A 19890-nucleotide genomic window follows, 5' to 3' on the forward strand; every position below is an offset into this window, starting at 1 on the left:
TAGGGATATATTGAATCTCCCATAGGGTGCATTTTTAAATAAACCCAAGTGATTCAGTGAGCACTCATTAAAAGGGTTTTCTGAGATTTTCTGAGATTTACCTATCCTCAGGATAGGTCGTCAGTATCTGATCGGTGGGGGTCCAACACCTGGGACCCCCGGCCTTCTCTGTACTCACCAAGCACAGCACTGTACATTGCATAGTGGCTATGGTTGGTATCACGCTCAGTCCCATTCACCTGAATGCACTTAGGCCATGTCACCGATGAACATGTCACTGGCCTAGGAAAAGCTGAGAGAAGGTCTGCAGCAATACTGTGAGCGCTGTTGCCTTTTCCCTCACCGATCCGTATTAAAACCTGGGAAAACCTCTTTAAACTCCCCTAGGGGAACTTGAAAAAAAAATATAAAGATATATATATATAAAGTTTGTCAAACACACTCCAAAATGGTGTCAATAAAAACTGTAGATTGCCTTGCAAAAAATGAGCCCCACTCAGTTTCGCAGACATAACTATAAAAAGTTATGGGGGTCAGAATATGGTAATGCACAGCAAAAAAGTTATTTTTTCCAAACTTTTTATTTTTTTCAGTATTAAAAGGAATGTGTCATTAGAAAATGACTATTGTTTAAATCAAATTTTTATGTTAAACATATTTTTTAAGACTTTTTGGTATTTTTCCCTTATCACTATATTTAAAAAACGTTTATAATCCTGCAATTTTCACAGTGGCCACTAGGCCCAATAATAGGCCATGATTTCCTGTTCTGCACAGGTGACTTTTTAGTAGCCATTATCATTATCACCATAGGCAGAATTAGAATGGTAAGTAACACTTTTATATATAGATAAGACAGAATCTACCATTCACAATTGGTGATATCACATCTTATTATATATATTTAATATAGATAGTGACATGAAAAAAAAAATAAAAAAAAAATATGTTTAACATAAGAACATGATTTAAACTTGTCCTGCAAAGAAAAAAAGGCCTTCATATGGCTATTTGAACTGAAAAATAAAAAAGCTATGATTCCGGGAAGCCAGGGATTGAAAAATGAAAACGGATAATCGCTAGATCCTGAACGGGTTAAGATTTTTGTTATTTTTTAATTTTACTTACATAACATGCGCCGTTGATGTCACATTCAGTTGCATGGCCATTGCACTCACAAGGCTGACAGATGCCACCGAAAAGGGTTCCACGAACTCTGTAGTATCCGGGAATACAAGACTAGAAAACAGAATCACCATCAATCAGTTATTTTGATTATACTGAAACTACCATTTAAATAAGTGTTAAACATATTACTAAATAAAGATACATAAAGTATTCCTAAATATGAGCTAGAACAAGGAACAGTGCAGTCCTAGTTAAAGATGAGATAATTATTCTCCTGGACTGACGATCTGTTCAATACAGGGGTCTACCAGCCTATCTTCTCATATAATAAGTGAAATATTATGGGTGATTTGACTCGCCAAATATTTGCATGGAAAGATCCTAACACGCCAAATACAGTCATCCAATTTGCCGTAATGAAAGACATGATGCCAAATATCTGCATCTGATATAGGCTTCATGCACACGACCGTTGTGTGCATCCGTGGCCGTTGTGCCGTTTTCCGTTTTTTTTTTCGCGGACCCATTGACTTTCAATGGGTCCGTGGAAAAATCTGAAAATGCACCGTTTTGCAGCCGAGACCGTGATCCGTGTATCCTGTCCGTCAAAAAAATATGACCTGTCCTATTTTTTTGACGGACAACGGTTCACGGACCCATTCAAGTCAATGGGTCCGTGAAAGAACACGGATGCACACAAGATTGGCATCCGTGTCCGTGATCCGTGGCCGTAGGTTAGTTTTTATACAGACGGATCCGAAGATCCGTCTGCATAAAAGCTTTTTCATAGCTGAGTTTTCACTTCGTGAAAACTCTGAACCGACAGTATATTCTAACACAGAGGCGTTCCCATGGTGATGGGGACACTTCAGGTTAGAATATACTAAAAGAACTGTGTACATGACTGCCCCCTGCTGCCTGGCAGGTGCTGCCAGGCAGCAGGGGGCAGCCCCCCCCCCTGTAGTTAACACATTGGTGGCCAGTGCGGCCGGCCCCCCCCCTCCCTCCCCTGTAGTTAACTCATTGGTGGCCAGTGCGGCCGCCCCCCCCCTCCATCCCCTGTAGTTAACTCATTGGTGGCCAGTGGGCCCCCCCTCCCTCCCCTGTAGTTAACTCATTGGTGGCCAGTGGGCCTTCTCCCCTCCCTCCCCCTCCTAATTAAAATCTCCCCCCTATCATTGGTGGCAGCGGAGTGTACCGATCGGAGTCCCAGTTTAGTCGCTGGGGCTCCGATCGGTAACCATGGCAACCAGGACGCTACTGCAGTCCCGGTTGCCATGGTTACTTAGCAATTTGTAGAATCATTATACTTACCTGCGAGCTGCGATGTCTGCATCCGGCCGGGAGCTCCTCCTACTGGTAAGTGACATGGTAAGGAAGACCCACGGACGAAAAAACGGTCACGGATCACGGAAAAACGGAACCCCGTTTTGCGGACCGCAAAAAAATACGGTCGTGTGCATGAGGCCATATTGGTATGTATTATGACAGCAGGGGGTAACTTAAAGGGGCTTCCAGGTTTAAGGCTCCATTCACACGTCCGCAGAATGGGTCCACATCCGTTCCCGCTAATTGCGGAACGGGTGCAGACCCATTCATTCTCTATGGGGCCGGAATGGATGTGGAGAGCACACTTTGTACTCTCCGCATCCGCATTTCCGGAGCGCGCGGACTATCTTCCGGTCCGCGACTCCGGAAAAGAATAGGCAGTTCTATGTGGGTGCCGGCCGGGAGTATTGCGGATCCGCAATTTGCAGATCTGCAATACACTACGGACGTGTGAATGGACCATAAAGGGGTTTTTCCACTTTAGCAAATAGCATTTATTATGCAGAGACAGTTTCCATGGTTACGACCACCCTGCAGTTCAGCAGCGGTGGCTGTGCTTGTACACTGCAGAAAAAAGTACCAGCTTAAGTGAGCTCCCAGGGTCCTGGCCACCAGAGAGGCTGGCATTTTTTCTTATAGTGTGCAAGCACAACCACCACTGATGGATTGCAGGGTGGTTGTAACTATGGAAACGAGCAGTGTATAATGTGATGGAAACATGGATCAAGCCAGCAAAGGAGGCAATACGGATAATGACAACACATTAGTAAGTGGCTTGTATTAACTTTCTCTACATGATAAATGCCACTTGTGAAGCGAGACTGCTTGTTTCCATAGTTACGACCACCCTGAAATCCATCAGTGGTGCTCGTGCTTGCACACTATAAGAAAAAATGCCAGCCGAGAACGTGGGAGCTCACGTAGGCTGGTGCTTTGTCCTATAGTGTGCAAGCACAGCCACCGCTGCTGGACTGCAGGGTGGTCGTAACCATAAATACTTTCTCTGCATAATAAATGCTATTTGCTGAAGTGGCAAAACCCCTTGAAGAGGGTCGGTCAGGAGAGGGAGCTGTTTTTTGGTGGGCTCAGGATTACCAGATCTTATCAGATCTTTTTAAGTTTGGAGCCTCTGGATATAAACAAGAATGTCCTGCATAATAAATGTGAACATTTCCATCCGCTGTCTCTATTGTTTCCATTACCTCACATGATGTGCCAGCATAACCAGGCGGGCATTCACAATTTTCCACTTGTACAGCTGGCAAGAGGTCTATTACATTTGGAGTAGCTGTGTCCAATGTTACTGAGCTGATTCTACAAACAAAAGAGAACATGAGAAACCTGGGAGCTGCATTAGGGTGTCTAATGGCCGATAATATGAAGTCAATAATTTTAGAGTTCAAAAAAAGTCTGTCACCTCTAAAATTGGTTTCAAAGCAAGCCTGCTGCCATGTAAAGTAGGTGCCCTGAAACAGAGCCATACCTTTCCCGTTAGAATCTATTCCTCCAGTCCTGAGAAATGTATTTTTTATTTTATGCAAATTAAATTTTGTTGCACTGGAGGCAGATCGGCTCCATTTGGTGCACCATGGCACCGCCATAATGCCATCCAGTACTTCTATCTCTTGTTCAAGTTATAGCTTCTGAGATCTCAGAGCTAGTAACCATGATGTAAGGGAAGCCAAGTGCACCAAAAAACATATCTGCATAAAAGTAAAAAGAAGAATCTCTCAGGATTAGAGGACTGGGTTTTCACAAGGCAGGTAAGGTTATAGTTTGGGGCACCTACCCTACATGGTAGCATGCTTACATCGAAACTGATTTTGGAGGAGACAGACTCGCTTTAAAACTGATGAATTCCGAGAGGTGTGCACAAATAAGACTTTTTTTTTTATACTTCATTGCATGTAGTGTATGGAAGCCTTTTTATAATATTTGCAGTGTAGAACTATGGGGGTCATTTATCAAACTGGTGTAAAGTAGAACTGGCTTAGTTGCCCATAGCAACCAATCAGATTCCTCCTTTCATTTTCCAGAGGAGCTGTCCAACATGAAAGGTGGAATCTGATTTGTCACTAGGGGCAACTAAGCCAGTTCTACTTTACACCAGTTTGATAAATGACCCCTTATATTTTTATCTTTTAGACACCATGTAAAGTTTTCATGTAAAAATACAAACACACAGAGAGACACATAAGATGTCTGAGGGTTATTACCTGCTGACCGCGTTCTTCGCAGTGTTGTAGCTAGCCCTTATCCACAGCTTATTTACATTAGCAAGGACAGTCATAAGTCTGTCCCTGTCCACGGGCCTCTTTGTATAGAAATCGACAAAATTCTCTGGAACCAGTTTGAGCTCGGTTGTGTACTCCTCATACGGCTGCAGCAGTAAGCCATCAGACTTTGTACCTATGGTAAATCCACTTCCCTATACAAATAAAATACATATATCATTATATTGTTGATGATCAGCTATACGTTGTGTAGGAGACAAATGATTAATGTGCTTTTCTTTTAAGCTGCATTTTTGGTGTCCCTCAGTTCCCAGGCAAAAGACAAAAACAATGGGGCAGAATAACTAATCCGATCTAATAGACAGGGTAAATTTAGACTATACAGTCAGATGTTTCAGATTTATCAAAGAGACTCATAGATTTGGTAAATGCTAGACACCACCTATTGGTAGGCTTGCTTTGGTGCACATTGTAGCTTTTTAAGCCATGCACTTTCTTACTAAGCCATATCCCTTGTAGGGTAGGAATCAAAAGGGGGAATTTATCATTTGAAGTGGTTTTCGTGTCAGTTTTAAGTCTGTCTTTGCTTTGTGAGGTCTCTCCAAATTTTAGAAATGGCCCACAGTAATAATATATTTGGCGCGAGTGCAATGTGGTGTACACCTATGTCTGTAAAAGTACGCCAGGGGGTTGCCTGGCATGGAGATGTGACTTTTTTAAAACATTGCACATCATAAATCAAGGCCCTGTCACCATAAAATGCAATGCAATCTTAAAGCACCATGCTGTAAGGCAGATTGATATATATATATTGTAGAAAGGTACAAGGGGTCATCATTGATGGTAGGTATGTGTCACCGAGGTTCCTGGCCTCGGTGAAGTAAAAGCCGGTATTTTCATGTGTCAGCAGCAGCTAATGCTGATTGACACTTTGCTATTTAGTATGGCTGTAAATAGCTGATCCAGGACGGCTCTTACTGGGAGTAGTCAAAGTGCTGGGTGGGTGAATACTCCCCACGTTCCAGGCCGGGTCTTGGCAGGCTTATAAAAAACAGCCAGCACTGTCAGGTGGTGTGTATTACCTCCCTCTGACAGTGGAGCTCTGGAGATCTCTGTGCTGACGTCTGAAGACCGTGTGTCAGACGAGCAGGCCGCCTTAAAGCCTGCAAGTGAACTTTCTGAGGCTGAGCATTCAGCTGGGTGTGAACTGACACCCAGGATACCAGGTGAACGTTATTTAGCTTTTCTGTGTGTGAACAAACACCAAGCCTGAAAAGTGACTGTTGTGTTAGGTAATAAGTGTGAATAAAAAAAAGAAGAGTGATTTACAACCTGGTCCTTTACCTGGTTGTAAATAAAGAAAACTCTTTGAATGAGAAGGTGTGTCCAAACTTTTGGTCTGTACTGTATATATATATTTTCTTTTTTTTTTTTGGGGGGGGGAGAGATTAAGTAAAACCTGTAATTTACACATTTATATGTTTGCTTTTTCCATCTAATGTGAATACCTATCGGTACAGGTAGGGAGGTGCTATCAGTGACTGACAGCTACAGTACAGACCAAAAGTTTGGACACACCTTCTCATTCAAAGAGTTTTCTTTATTTTCATGACTATGGGTCTGTGTAAACCACGGATGCAACACAGATTCCATCCATGTTGCATCCGTATTTCACAGAAGAGATGCTTTGAAAATTATTTTTCAGCTGTTCAGTGTCAGTGAAACACGGATGCAACACGGACAGCAAAAAACGGATACACGGACCTAACACAGATTTTTCATGGACAGCTTCACGGATGCATCACTGACCACCTGCTCACGGATTTGAGCACGCCCACAGACGCGTGAATGAGGCTTAACCATGACTCTTCTGAGGCAACCAAGACTCTTTTCCAGGCTCAGGTTGTGATGATTATGATGCTGGGTCTCGGCAAGCACTCACTATTATGCCTTATTCACACAGTCAGCGTTTTGGTCAGATATTTCCATCAGTAATTTTAAGCCACAACCAGGTGTTGGTCTAAACACAGAACAGGTGCAGATCTTTCCCTCATACCTTATGTCTCTGGAGGCTCCAATGCTGGTTTTGGCTCACAGTCACTGATGGAAATCACTGACCAAAACCCTGACGTGTGAATGAGGCTTTAGCACGAGTGACACACCGCTGAAATCAGTGTTTCTTTCACTACTTTATGCTGCCCTCAGTGAGGTTAGCATAACGTTGATGACAGGTTCCCTTTAAGGGTGCTCTAATCGGCAATCCTGACCTACTTTGCACTCCAGTTCTAAAAGTGGAGAGGCCAAAAATGTGACCAAATGTCCCAAAAATATGCACCAAATGTCTTTTGTGACATTTTCACGTAAAAAAAAATTTGATAAATGACCCTCAAAAAGTGTGTAAAATACATAGTATGGTGCAAGGCATGTGCAACTGATTTTTACCTTAAATGTAGCCAGAATTCTGGTGCACATAAACTAGTCACAGAGCTCCACCTTAGTAGAATGGAATTTTAAAATTCTAGCTTCTCAAGTGGAAAATGCCCTACTCCAGTCTGCAATGTAATGAATGTTATTTCTCTGCTTTGTGTATGAGATCCTCTTTATAAACATATGAGGGAGATTTATCAAAACTAGTGTAATGGAAACCTGGCTTATTTGCCCATAGCAACCAATCAGATTCCACTTTTCCATTTCCAGCAGCACTGAAAAATGAAAGAAGGAATCTGGTTGCTATGGGCAACTAAGCCAGGTTTCCTCTACACTAGTTTTGATAAATCTCCTCCATGGTCTGCCTTGATGACATATTCCTGGGAGAAAGCTGACATCATGTCTAAAAAACCAAAAGTGCCCGCGCTGCAGGTAATAACCAATGAAGTTCCACCTTTCATTTTACCAGATGATCAGACTGATAGCAGCTGTATAAATTACCTGAATGACAGCATCCACATTAGAAATCATCTCGCCATCTGAGCTCTCAAGAGGAACATCATAAGATACCGCGTACCTCAGGAATCCGCCGTAAGATGTCAGCTGAAATCATAAAATAATACACAATGAAAATACAGAATAAAATGTATTTCTATAAAAAAAGAGAACTTTTATCAAGCTTCTTCTCCTGTATAATCTGTATTTTATTAGTTTTTATATTAATCATTATATTTTATTTGTAATCTTAAAACCAGATACTTAAGCATATTCCTTTTTTCATCTTTTTTATTTTTCTATTGTACATTGGGGGAATTTTGCCTGATAGCAGAGGTTTAGAGATTTGATTTATGGCAGCCACATAGACGCAGGAGACTAGTGTCTTGTTGACTTCTATGGCACAGTCACTGCGCAGGGAGGGAAAGGAAGTAAGCTGTGACCGTCCCCTTTTGTCAGTGGTGTGTTCCTATAACAGAGGTGTTACCTTTCATTGTAACCCTGCCTGTGATGATAATGAAAGGGCTGATGAGAAGTGATCTCTACAGAACAAAGTGTGTCAGTCTATTGTCAAGCTCAGGGGTCAGTGTGAAAACTGCAATATTTCACGAATTTTTTAAATACAGTAGTTATTATTAAAATAAACATCACCAAAATGTTTTAAATATGTTTAACATTTTAAAAAAAATAGCTTGAAACAATAGGTCATTTTCTGGCAATACATTCGCTTATGCTCATGGGTCACGTCTAGTTTGCCAATTTGTGAAAATAATCAGAGGGTCGAATATCCCCAGGTCATATGGCATGTGTAAAATAAGCTAAAGGTGGCACAGTGAGACTGGACAAGCTTGATACAGTAGGTGGACGGCAGCTGACCACTGACTAGATGATGGTCATAGATCTGGAGAGAATGAAGAGCTTTCCTTATACTTTAACAAGAAACCTACTTTATTTCCAAGGTAAGAAGGTGGCGCTTCCCAGTAATATATGGATTGTAAAGTCCTCTGGGCTTCTGTATGGTTGATGCTTATTTGATGAGGACCATCAAACTGGTCTTGCTGAGGCAAAATCCTTTCTGATCCATGTAGGTCACTAACATGCCAGCCCCTTGTATCAGTCATCTGCAATGGGAAACCAATAACCGGAAAAATGAATGCTGGAAAGCTGTGCCAGATACGGTAACTCCGGTTGTCTATTCCTCTGCCAGAACAGATAATCAGAGCTGGGTGCTGGAGATGTGAACCTTCCCAAATGTATTAGCAGATAATGTAGTAATGGTAATAATAATACAAAAATGATTATTTATTGGAAACCATAAAACACTAAAATTTTTACAGTAGATGCTGAAATGATCATGCCACACGATAGATTAGATAAAATAGCATTTAAAAGCTATAAAAAAAAAGGCATAAGAAGACAATATGGATTAAATCTGTACAGATCATCATATAATGTTCACTATAAACGTCTTACTGCATTGGCCGATGAAAGCTGATCAATGATATACAAGCCGATCGGTGGTCATTTAAAAGACCTTTCACGTGGCCTGATGCAAGGTGAATTACAATCATTTGTTCCCCATTTACTTTGCACATGGTTGCGAGTAAATTCCCTGTTTATTAATTTTTTTGAGTGACTGGTGGCACCTTTACAAAGGCCAATTATCAGGAACAAGCATTTGTCCAAATATCCGTTCTCCATATTTGTTCCGTTTCCCAGCCCATGTAAAAGGCCCCTAAGTTTCAACCACCCAAGCAAACAACCTAAATGCATTACATGGTTATACTGACTGTGTATAGGAATTAAAAAATGACACTGAACTTTCAAAAAAAACGTAACATATCAAAGGTTTTCACCGGTGGGATTCTGGGTGCTGAGACCCCCACTGAGTTCACGTGGTGTTCTCTCCCTCCTCACTGGCGGAATTGAGATGGTTTATGGACAGGTTTTAGGCCTCCTGCACACGACCGTTTTTTTTCCCCGTTTACTGGACGTTTTTTGCGTTCCGTATACGGTCCGTATACGGAACCATTCATTTCAATGGTTCCGCAAAAAAAAAACGGAATGTACTCCGTATGCATTCCGTTTCCGTATTTCCGTTTTTCCGTTCCGTTTAAAGATAGAACATGTCCTATTATTGCCCGCAAATCACGTTCCGTGGCTCCATTCAAGTCAATGGGTCCGCAAAAAAACGGAACACATACGGAAATGCATCCGTATGTCTTCCGTTTCCGTTCCGTTTTTTGCTAAAACATCTATTGAAAATGTTATGCCCAGCCCAATTTTATCTATGTAATTACTGTATACTGTATATGCCATACGGAAAAACGGAACGGAAAAACGGAACAGAAACGGAACAACGGATCCGTGAAAAACGGATTGCAAAACACTGAAAAAGCCATACGGTCGTGTGCAATAGGCCTTATCCTGCTGACAATGTGCTATGTGAGAGCTTCTCTCTCCTCTTTCTAGTAATCGGCAGGGGTCTAAGCACTCAGAGCTCCACCAATCAAAATCTTTGATAGGTCGCTATGACATGTAGTTTGCTGAAAGTTCAGTGACACTTTAAAAGACATCTGTCAGCAGATTTGTATATATAAAACTGGCTGACCAGTTACATGTGCGTTTGGCAGCTGAAGACATCTGTGTTGGCCCCATGTTCATATGTGCCCGCATTGCTGAGAAAAATTATGTTTTATTATATGCAAATGAGCCTCTAGGAGCAATGGGGGCGTTGATGTTGCACCTAGAGGCTCTGCTCTCTCTGCAACTGCTGCTCCCTCTGAACTTTGGTTGACAGGACCAGGCAGAGAAAATGTCATCATGCCTGGCCTTGTCAATCAAAGTGCAGGTGGTGCTGCGGTTCCAGAGTGAGCTAAGCCTCTAGGTGCAACATCAACGTCCCTGTTGCTCCTAGAGGTTAATTTGCATATATTAAATCATCATCTTTCTCAGCAATGCGGGCACATATGAACATAGATACCTTCAGCTGCCAAGTGCACATGCAACAGGTCAGCATAGGATTCCTAGGCACAAATCTGTTGACAGATGCCCTTTGAGGAAGATTCTCTAGCAAAATTTGGTTTGTACCAGTTCTCAATATACGGATCCAGCTGGTACATGGAGACTTATTTTTAAGGGATTCTCCATGGACAAAAATACAGCATGCAAATGAACTTATGGTAGAATTACTGTATGTTAACAAATGCATTCAACCATGCGATAACATTTAATTAAGGATCTGTCTAGTAATAGCCTCCCAATAGCAAATCTAAAGGATGTGAGCAATGCTCCTGTACCTGAGTAGTATGCCAAAATAATTCATCACAGACACCAGAGACACCGAAACAGAAGCATTCTGTACACCCCTCTGGGTCCTGTTCCTGTAAGTTGTAGTAGCCTGCCTTACACCGGTCACAGTTTTCCCCTTCCACGTGTTCCTGAAATAGAAGACCAAATAATCACCAATATGGATACTAGTCCTCATCATAATTACGAAAATGACATAAAGCATCGTTATTTAAGAAATGATGTGAAAAATGGTATGTACGACACAAAGGATATTCCAAAGTATTAAACTGGCCATTGTAACATCAGGGCTGTATAATGTGCACTCACCTTACATATGCACTGTTCTGCACAAGGGTCATCATTCACGCTTCCTACTAGACTGCAATTACAACGCACACAGTTTGGGTATCCCTTGTACCCATAGTCGCACTGATCACATTTTGGGCCGGTGTAACCCTGTTTGCACTGACACTGTCCTGGAAGAACACCTTTATAATACAAAACACATATATAATGATTGCACTGTGCCATAATACTAACTTATTAAAGGGATTCTGTCACCAAGTTTTGGGCTATAGAGCTGCGGACATGCACAGCTAGATCGCCGCTAGCATGTCCGCAATATACCTGTCCCATAGGGCTGTGTGCTTTTATTTTCTTTAAAAAAGGATTTTAGAGATATGTAAATTAGTCTTGTAGCTGCCCAAAGGTCTGTACGAACCTTCCTGGTGCCCAGCCACGCCCGCCTGTGAAGGAGCCACGCACCGCCTATGTCCTCCGAATCTCCTCCTTTCATCACCGATAGATTGCGCAGGCTGGTGCCAGCACAGGGAAGGAACACTATACCGGCACTGCGCATGAGCGAGCTCGCGCATCGCGAGATTACGGCAATCTATAGGTGATGAAAGGAGGAGATTCGGAGGACATAGGCGGTGCTGGGCTCCTTCACAGGCGGGCGTGGCTGGGCACCAGGAAGGTTCGTATAGCCCCTTGGGCATCTACAAGACTAATTTACATATCTCTAAAATCCTTTTTTTAAGAAAATGAAACCACACAGCCCTATGGGACAGGTATATTGCGGACATGCTAGCGCCGATCTAGCCGTGCATGTCCGTATCTCTATAGGCCAAAACCTGGTGACAGAATCCCTTTAAGCTTTATCCTCTAAGGCATTGCTCCTTGCATATGGCCCCCCAGTTGTCGGCAGCTGCAGTTTAGATACACCAGGGATTTACTAGCATTGCTGTCAATGGCAGGGATCAGCGACCTTCGGCACTCCAGCTGCTGTAAAACTACAGCTCCCAGCATGCAAATGCTTGGCTGTTCTTTTAACTCCCATAGAAGTGAATGAAGCACTCTGGGAGTTGTAGTCTCTGAACAGCTGCAGTGCCGGAGGTTGCTGATCCCTGCACTAGGGTAAGACACATATCACTTGGTCATAAAATTCCTTGTAGCTCTGCTCCATCTGTCATATTAGAATTGGCCGCCTCTCTAAATAAATCAACTTCTGACTGCAATTTTTCACTTTTTTGAACCTTACATAAATGCTTGATAATTTGTTAGCATGTGGATTTCAAATGACAAATGGCCCTCAATGAAATATGATAAAGACTAGGAGGGACATTTATCAAGACTGGCGCTGGTGGAGGGTGTGCCAAATTTATGCAGAGGTGCATGCCTCTCATAGATTAAGTGCATCCGCAAATATGGAATGCGTCAAAATCGGTGACTTTTTTACGTCCCTATTGTGCATGCAAATCACATCATAAATGTCTCTCTAGTTGTTTGCAGCATAAGAACATGAGAAAGATGCGTAAATGCCATACCTGGCTGGGCATGCTTATCATCAACCACACAAACAGGACTAACAGACCCAAAGGGATCGCATTCACAAGGACGGCACGGATCATCTGTGTAAGGGGAGACCTGTTGACGGAAAGCAACATAATGGTAATAAATAATATTCTGAGGTTCCGCTCAACAGTTACATCATTACATCACAAAGGGGATGTCTCCCTTAAAGTCTCCCTTTTCATCACATCCCAAAGACGCTCTATTACTGGATGGTCTCGCTATCAGTTTTAGCTGAAATGATTCTCCTTACACGTCTGTTTTAGTAACTATTTGCATGCCCCAAGTAATAACAATTCTGGAGCATATTTTCCTGTGACGGTATTTTGCGTCATCCCTGTATTATTCCTTCTAGAAGTCTATGACTTAATTTCCAGCTTGGGGGGGGTCCTTACACAATCTGATGCTGGCACCGGCTATATATTATGCTGCCCACAGATAGGACTGCATGTACAACGTCATTTTAGTTGATGGTCTGTACAATACCTGAACCTCTTGACCCTGCCTATGTCTGGTTCATTTTATATTTGCATTTACAAGCAGGGGTTAGGTGTACAGCAAGGCCGTTGTTGCAGTGATGGTACCTTGTGTGGTCTGAAGTAGCCTTCAATACATGTTTCACAATTAATTCCCGCTGTAAACTGAGTACAGTTCATACAAACTCCTCCTCCGCTATATTGGTCATGAATGTTCAAGCTCATATTCCGATCAGCCACGGTCTGGTCATAGTAACAGTCTTCTGCTTTATGATGGCAGTTGCACTCTGTACAAAAGAATAAAATATAACATCAGTATACGCTTCAAATATTGAATAGCTAAAAAACATAGGAGGACTTTATCAAGCCCTGCACTCTTGAATTGTAGCTTCTAGCTTCAGATTATGTGCACCACAATTCTACAACATTTTGCATTTTCACGCCACTCACTCCAGTTTTGAAAAGTGGATGGGACGGTGGGTGTGGTAAGCCTGTCGCGCTGATTTAAAGGGAGCCTGTCACCAGGAAATTCAATGTGAAACCAGGCTCAGTGCCTTGTAGGGTTAGTTTGGCTAAATGTAATGATACCTTTCACTTAGTGATCCGTTGCTGCACTCTGGTGTGAAAGTTCCTTTAATCTATATTCCCATGACCAGTTACCGTATTTTTCGCACACTTTTTCCCCCCAAAAGTGGCCGTGCATCTTATAAAGAGAATACTAGTGAGCACTTCCTTTATGGAAGCGCTCACTAGTATGTATTAGGTGCAGGGAGAGGGTGAAGCGCTGTGAGCGCAGACGGTACTCACCCTACGTTGTCTTCTTCTTTGGCCCGTGCTGCACTGCAGGTCCTGACAGCGTACAGTGTCAGGACACAGTGCACGTACAATGACCCGACGCTGCACGGAGTCAGGTGACAGTGCAGCACGGGCCGGAGAAGACAAGGGAGTGCGACTGGAGGAGCAATCGCCGGACCTGGAGAGGAGTGGTGGAGCAGTAAGTGAAGTTCTTTATTTTATCTGTGATCTGAGGTCTGATTGGATTCTGGCATGGAAGTCTGATCTGAGGTCTGACGGGGATCTGACGTGGAGGTCCCATAGGGTTCTGGCATGTAAGTCTGATCTAAGGTCTGATGGGGGTCTGACATGGAGTTCGGATGGGGATCTGACATGGAGGTCTGATGGGGATCTGGCATGGAGTTTTGATGGGGGTCTGGCATGGAGTTTTGATGGGGGTCTGACATGGAGGTCGGATAGGAATTTGACATGGAGGTCTGAACGGAGTTCCTGATTTGGGTGTCTGATCTGAGCATCTGATATGGGGGTCTGATATGAGGATCTGATGTGTGGTCTGATGAAAAATATTTATTTTCCTCCTCTAAAACCTGGGGCGCATCTTATCATCAGGTGCATCTTATCACGGTAAGTGCACTGAGGTCGGGCCCAAGCCACTCTGTGCAACCTTGCCCCTCCTGCTTTCTCTGCCAGCCTCTCCCTCTCCTTGAATGATAGAGCCAGGTTCCTGCATAGTTATCTTGCCTAGCTGTGTCAATCAAGAAGGAGGAGCTGGCAAAGGAAGCAGGAGAAGCAATCATGTACATAGTGGCTTGGGTCTACCTTCAGTGCACTTAACTGCATATTTGAATATGGATTAAAAGAGTTCTCTGGGAGTGCAATTTTGATGAAGTATCGTTAGAATAAGTCAACAATATTTAATCGTCTGGCATCCATGCTAGGTCCCCCACCAATTTGCAACCTGTCCTGAGGTTAGCTCATTAATATGTCACTCTCAGAAACCACTTTAAAAGTATTTTTCTCCAGAATGAAGTAAATTGTATCCTTACATTCAGCTGAGCCAGCCCTACAAGACATCATGCTTGGATTAACAGTGATGTTCCAGGTGACAGATTCTCTTTAAGCCAGACTTATCAACTTAAAAAGTTGCAAAAAATGTCCCAACTTTACTCCAATAAACTGTTGGTGTAGATAGCAGAGTAACTTGACAAGACAAAAGTGTTAGATGCACCTAATTTATCAAACAAATTGCAACATTTGGTGCAAATGATCATAATTCAGACTCCTACGAAAATTTCCTGGGTGATAATTCTCTCCTTTAGTCTTTAAAAAGAAGAAAATCTGTGATTACAGTAGAAGAGAAATTCAACTTACTTTCACATTTATTGCCAATGGAAATGGTGCCAGGTCGCCATGGATTCTGGTGGTAACCAGGGCAGCACTCATTACAACTCTCTCCACAAGTGTTACGCTCACATTGACACTGGAGTTTCTGCATGGAAAAAAGACAAATTAGAAATCAAGCCGCTTTTATATACTGACCCACATTCCTAACACGTTGAATTAAATCTAGTTTTTGTTAGCTGATGCTTTTGAGACTGAAACAACGTTCTCATGTCATCAAAGAAGGAACGTAACAGGAATGTAATGTGAACAGGCGTGACGGGCAATGTCATCACATCAGGTCCACAATCAGGCTGTACACTTTACAGAGCCTTAAAATGGCTGTCCAGCCTTTTTAAGTGATGGCCTAATCTGAGGATAGGCCATTGCTGGTTGATTGTCAGGGGTCTGACATCCCACACCCCCATTGTTGAGCTGTTCTTTGTAGCTCTGTCGCCATAAGTCAGCTCCAAAACCGGCAGCACTGTGAACATTGTAGTGGACAGCGCTCCCAACTGCAGAACTGCTTACATTCACTTCAGTGAACATCAGTACTAGAAGCATACATACAAGACCAAAGAAGGAACGTAACGCAAAGGCAGTGCATGAGCAACATATAAAATAACAATGGAGAGAAGCCAGCATTCAACGCAATCCTGGCCGAAAGGTGACATAAACAAGGAGGTTCACAGTTCGGTTTCCTTAAAGGGGTTATCACATGACTAATGTAAAAAATTAAAATCAGCCATCATATAGTACAGGGATGCTCAACCTGCGGCCCTCCAGCTGTTGAAAAACTACAACTCCCACCATGCCCTTCTGTAGGCTAATAGCTGTAGGCTGTCCGGGAATTATGAGAGTTGTAGTTTTCCAACAGCTGGAGGGCCACAGGCTGAGCATGTCTGATATACAGTCCTGATCAAAAGTTTAAGACCACTTGAAAAATGGCAAAAAATCATATTTTACATTGTATGGATCTTTAACAAGGTTCCAAGTAGAGCTTCAACATGCAACAAGAAGAAATGAGAGTGAGACAAAACATTTTTTGAGCATTCAATTAATTGAAAATAACGATTAAACTGAAATAGGCTGTTTTTCAGCTGATCAAAAGTTTAGGACCACATGCCTTTAAAAGGCCAAATCTGTGCAAAGATTTGGATTCATTGTCATTTTCTGTCAGGTAGTCACACGTTGTGATGACAAAGGCAAAAAAACTCTCCCTTTTTGAACGTGGTCGGGTTGTTGAACTGCATAAGCAGGATCTCTCACAGCGCGCCATCGCTGCTGAGGTGGGACGCAGTAAGACAGTCATTTGGAATTTCTTAAATGATCCTGAGGGTTATGGAACAAAAAAGTCAAGTGGAAGACCCCAAAATTTTTTACCAGCACTGAGCCGGAGGATCCAATTGGTTGTCCGTCAAGACACTGGACGATCTTCGACCCAAATTAAGGCCCTTACTGGTGCTGACTGCAGTCCCATAACCATCAGACGGCATCTGAGACTAAAGGGCTTCAAAAACAAAAAACATCTTCAAAGACCTCGTCTCCTTGAACGCCACAGAACTGCTCGTTTGGACTTTGCAATTTTTTTTACCTTGATGGTCCTGATGGTTTCCAACGTTACTGGCATGACAAGCAGATCCCACCTGAGATGTTTTCTACGCGCCACAGTGGAGGGGGCGCCATAATGGTCTGGGGTGCTTTTTCCTTCAGTGGAACAATGAAGCTTCAGGAAGTGCAGGGTCGTCAAACGGCCGCTGGCTATGTCCAGATGTTGCAGAGAGCATTCCTCATGACTGAGGGCCCTCATCTGTGTGGTAACGACTGGGTTTTTCAACAGGACAACGCTACAGTACACAATGCCCGCAGGACAAGGGACTTCTTCCAGGAGAATAACATCACTCTTTTGGCCCATCCTGCGTGTTCCCCTGATCTAAATCCAATTGAGAAACTTTGGGGATGGATGGCAAGGGAAGTTTACAAGAATGGACAACAGTTCCAGACAGTAGATGGCCTTCGTGCGGCAGTCTTCACCACTTGGAGAAATGTTCCCACTCACCTCATGGAAACGCTTGCATCAAGCATGCCGAAACGAATTTTGGAAGTGATAAACAATAACGGCGGAGCTACTCATTACTGAGTTCATGTTTGGAAGTTGGATTTCTGTTTTGGGGAGTTTAGGGTTATTTTGGAGGTGTGGTCCTAAACTTTTGATCAGCTGAAAAACAGCCTGTTTCAGTTTATACGTTGTTTTCATTAAATTTAATGGTCAAAAAATGTTTTGTCTCACTCCCATTTCTTCTTGTTGCATGTTGAAGCTCTACTTGGAACCTTGTTAAGATCCAGCCATGCTAAATATGATTTTTTGCCATTTTTCAAGTGGTCTTAAACTTTTGATCAGGACTGTAGTACATGGCAATCTCTTTTTAACAAAGCTAGAACCAGCCCTGTACCTCACATGGATCCAGAGATCTCCACATTCATTGCTCTGCTAGATTTATATCAAGCTGATAGCTCAGAGGGAGTGTCTTTTCTGCTAAAGCTAAAGGGGGCGTGTCAAGGCTCTCCCTATCACAGTTCAGGAGGCAGTTGAAGGATGAAACTGAGCATGTGCGTCCTTCTCAGTGAACAGGACAAAGAAATAGGAAACAAAACAGAATATGGTGCTATACAGGTACATTTTATTAACTAACTCAGTGGCTATGCAATGTGACATGCAATTACAAAAGTATTCAGATCCAGGTGCTGGTTTGAAAACTGTAGAATATTTTTCATGGGACAAGCCTTTAACATATTAAATAATATCACATTTCGAAACGACAGCTTACCTTGGTAACTTCATCCCAAGGACAGCTACGGGCATGTCCATAACAAATGCACATTCCTCCAACTGAAATATCTTTGACACTGTAGTAGTACTGAAAGGTGAAATAAGGGAAAAGTTATAAAAATAAATAAAGAAAAGCTGGAGAGTTGGAAAAAAGGACCTGAAAAGTATTTTATTGAATTGTGCATGATATTTTATTTACGGCACATTATATTTTCTTATTTCGTTTTTTCTCCTTTTTTAAATACAGCTGTTTTGGCATTTACTCCAGGTCTCATTTACATTGTGATTCAAACATACAAAATTTTTGATAACATGCTTACTCTTCGGGTTACTATAAGATCCACATCTTTCAAGTTTCCATGGCTGAGGGTCATAAGATCTGCATTTAGGGTTCTAATACGTTGCAGACGAAGACGAATATATCTTGCAGAAGTGAAATCCAATAAAGTCGGAGAAGGATCATCAGAACTTGGTCTTCCATTAATTAATGAAGTGTGGATCTAAGTAGATGGAGGAAACAGCATGGTGGTTATAGTTTGGACATAAGATTTTTTATTTTATAATTACATGCTAATCATTTTGGTTTAAAATCATCATTTCAGTTGGTCTTTATTAAAAACTGTCAACCATTTTTCTTCTACAGCTCTTAGTTTCAGTGCATGTGCAGACAAGCAGGGTCCCTGCTTCACAATGTCACAATGAATCAGTCAGGGAGCTGCTCTGATGGCTGGATCTGTAACCCTTATCTCTGAACTCATGACAGCACATAAATACTCATTTAAGCCAAAGTCTTGGTTCCATAAGTTAAATGAGTATTTTATGAGCTGTCAGGAGTTCAGAGATAAAGGCTACAGATCCAGCCTTCAAAGCAGTTCTCTGACAGTGTAAAGCACAGAGCCTACTAGTCTAAAGTCCACTAATTAAGAAAACATTCAGCTTTTTTGTTCATAGAGAGACACTTTTGTCCATGGGCTGCATCTGGAACTGCACTTTGAACTCACAATGCCTGACTTAGGGCTTATGCACACGACAGTATTTTGCGTTCCGTATACGGACCATATTTTGATTCCGTATACGGAACCATTCATTTCAATGGGTCCGCAAAAGAAGCGGACAGCACTCTGTGTGCTGTCCGCATCCATTGCTCCGTTTCGTGACCCCGCAAAAATGAAAAATCAGTTTTGCGGACAATAATAGGCATCTCTATAATGGGCCTCCTGTTCTGTTCCGCAAATTGCAGAAGGCACACGGGCGGCATCCATTTTTTGCGGATCCGCAAGTTGCGGACTGCAAAAAACGGCACGGTCGTGTGCATGAGCCCTTAGGAAACTAGTGCAAAGAGCACATAGACAAGAGTTGTGCTATTTCTGGAGAAAAACAGACCCATAGAAAATCATTCTTGTTATGCCTCATGCACACAAGCGTTCAAGTTTTTGCGGTCCGCAAACCACGAATCTGCAAAAAACGGAAACCGTCCGTGTGCCTTCCACAATTTGCGGAACGGGCGGCCCATTGTAGAAAAAAAGACATGTTCTATTTTTTTTTTGCAGGGCCACGGAACGGAGCAACGGATGCGGACAGCACACGGAGTGCTGTCCGCATCTTTTGCGGCCCCACTGGAGTGAATGGGTCCGCACCCGAGCTGCAAAAACTG

At 42.6% G+C, this 19890-nt stretch overlaps 1 protein-coding gene across 1 annotated transcript in view; it reads right to left on the reverse strand.

The window, feature by feature from the left end:
• The window catches only part of LAMA1 (laminin subunit alpha 1), a 170965-nt gene that overhangs the window by 88794 nt on the left and 62281 nt on the right, over positions 1-19890 (reverse strand). The window contains exons 5-16 of the mRNA XM_040432573.1: positions 18557-18736; positions 18235-18324; positions 15398-15515; positions 13340-13518; positions 12731-12830; positions 11232-11392; positions 10913-11053; positions 8561-8734; positions 7620-7721; positions 4674-4885; positions 3660-3771; positions 1129-1239 (exon numbers count right to left, since the gene is read on the reverse strand). Coding sequence (XP_040288507.1) covers positions 1129-1239; positions 3660-3771; positions 4674-4885; positions 7620-7721; positions 8561-8734; positions 10913-11053; positions 11232-11392; positions 12731-12830; positions 13340-13518; positions 15398-15515; positions 18235-18324; positions 18557-18736 — 1680 coding nt within the window. The remainder of the gene's footprint in view (positions 1-1128; positions 1240-3659; positions 3772-4673; positions 4886-7619; positions 7722-8560; positions 8735-10912; positions 11054-11231; positions 11393-12730; positions 12831-13339; positions 13519-15397; positions 15516-18234; positions 18325-18556; positions 18737-19890) is intronic.

The sequence above is a fragment of the Bufo bufo genome, chromosome 5 (genome assembly GCF_905171765.1).
Source record: "Bufo bufo chromosome 5, aBufBuf1.1, whole genome shotgun sequence".
NCBI lineage: Eukaryota > Metazoa > Chordata > Amphibia > Anura > Bufonidae > Bufo > Bufo bufo.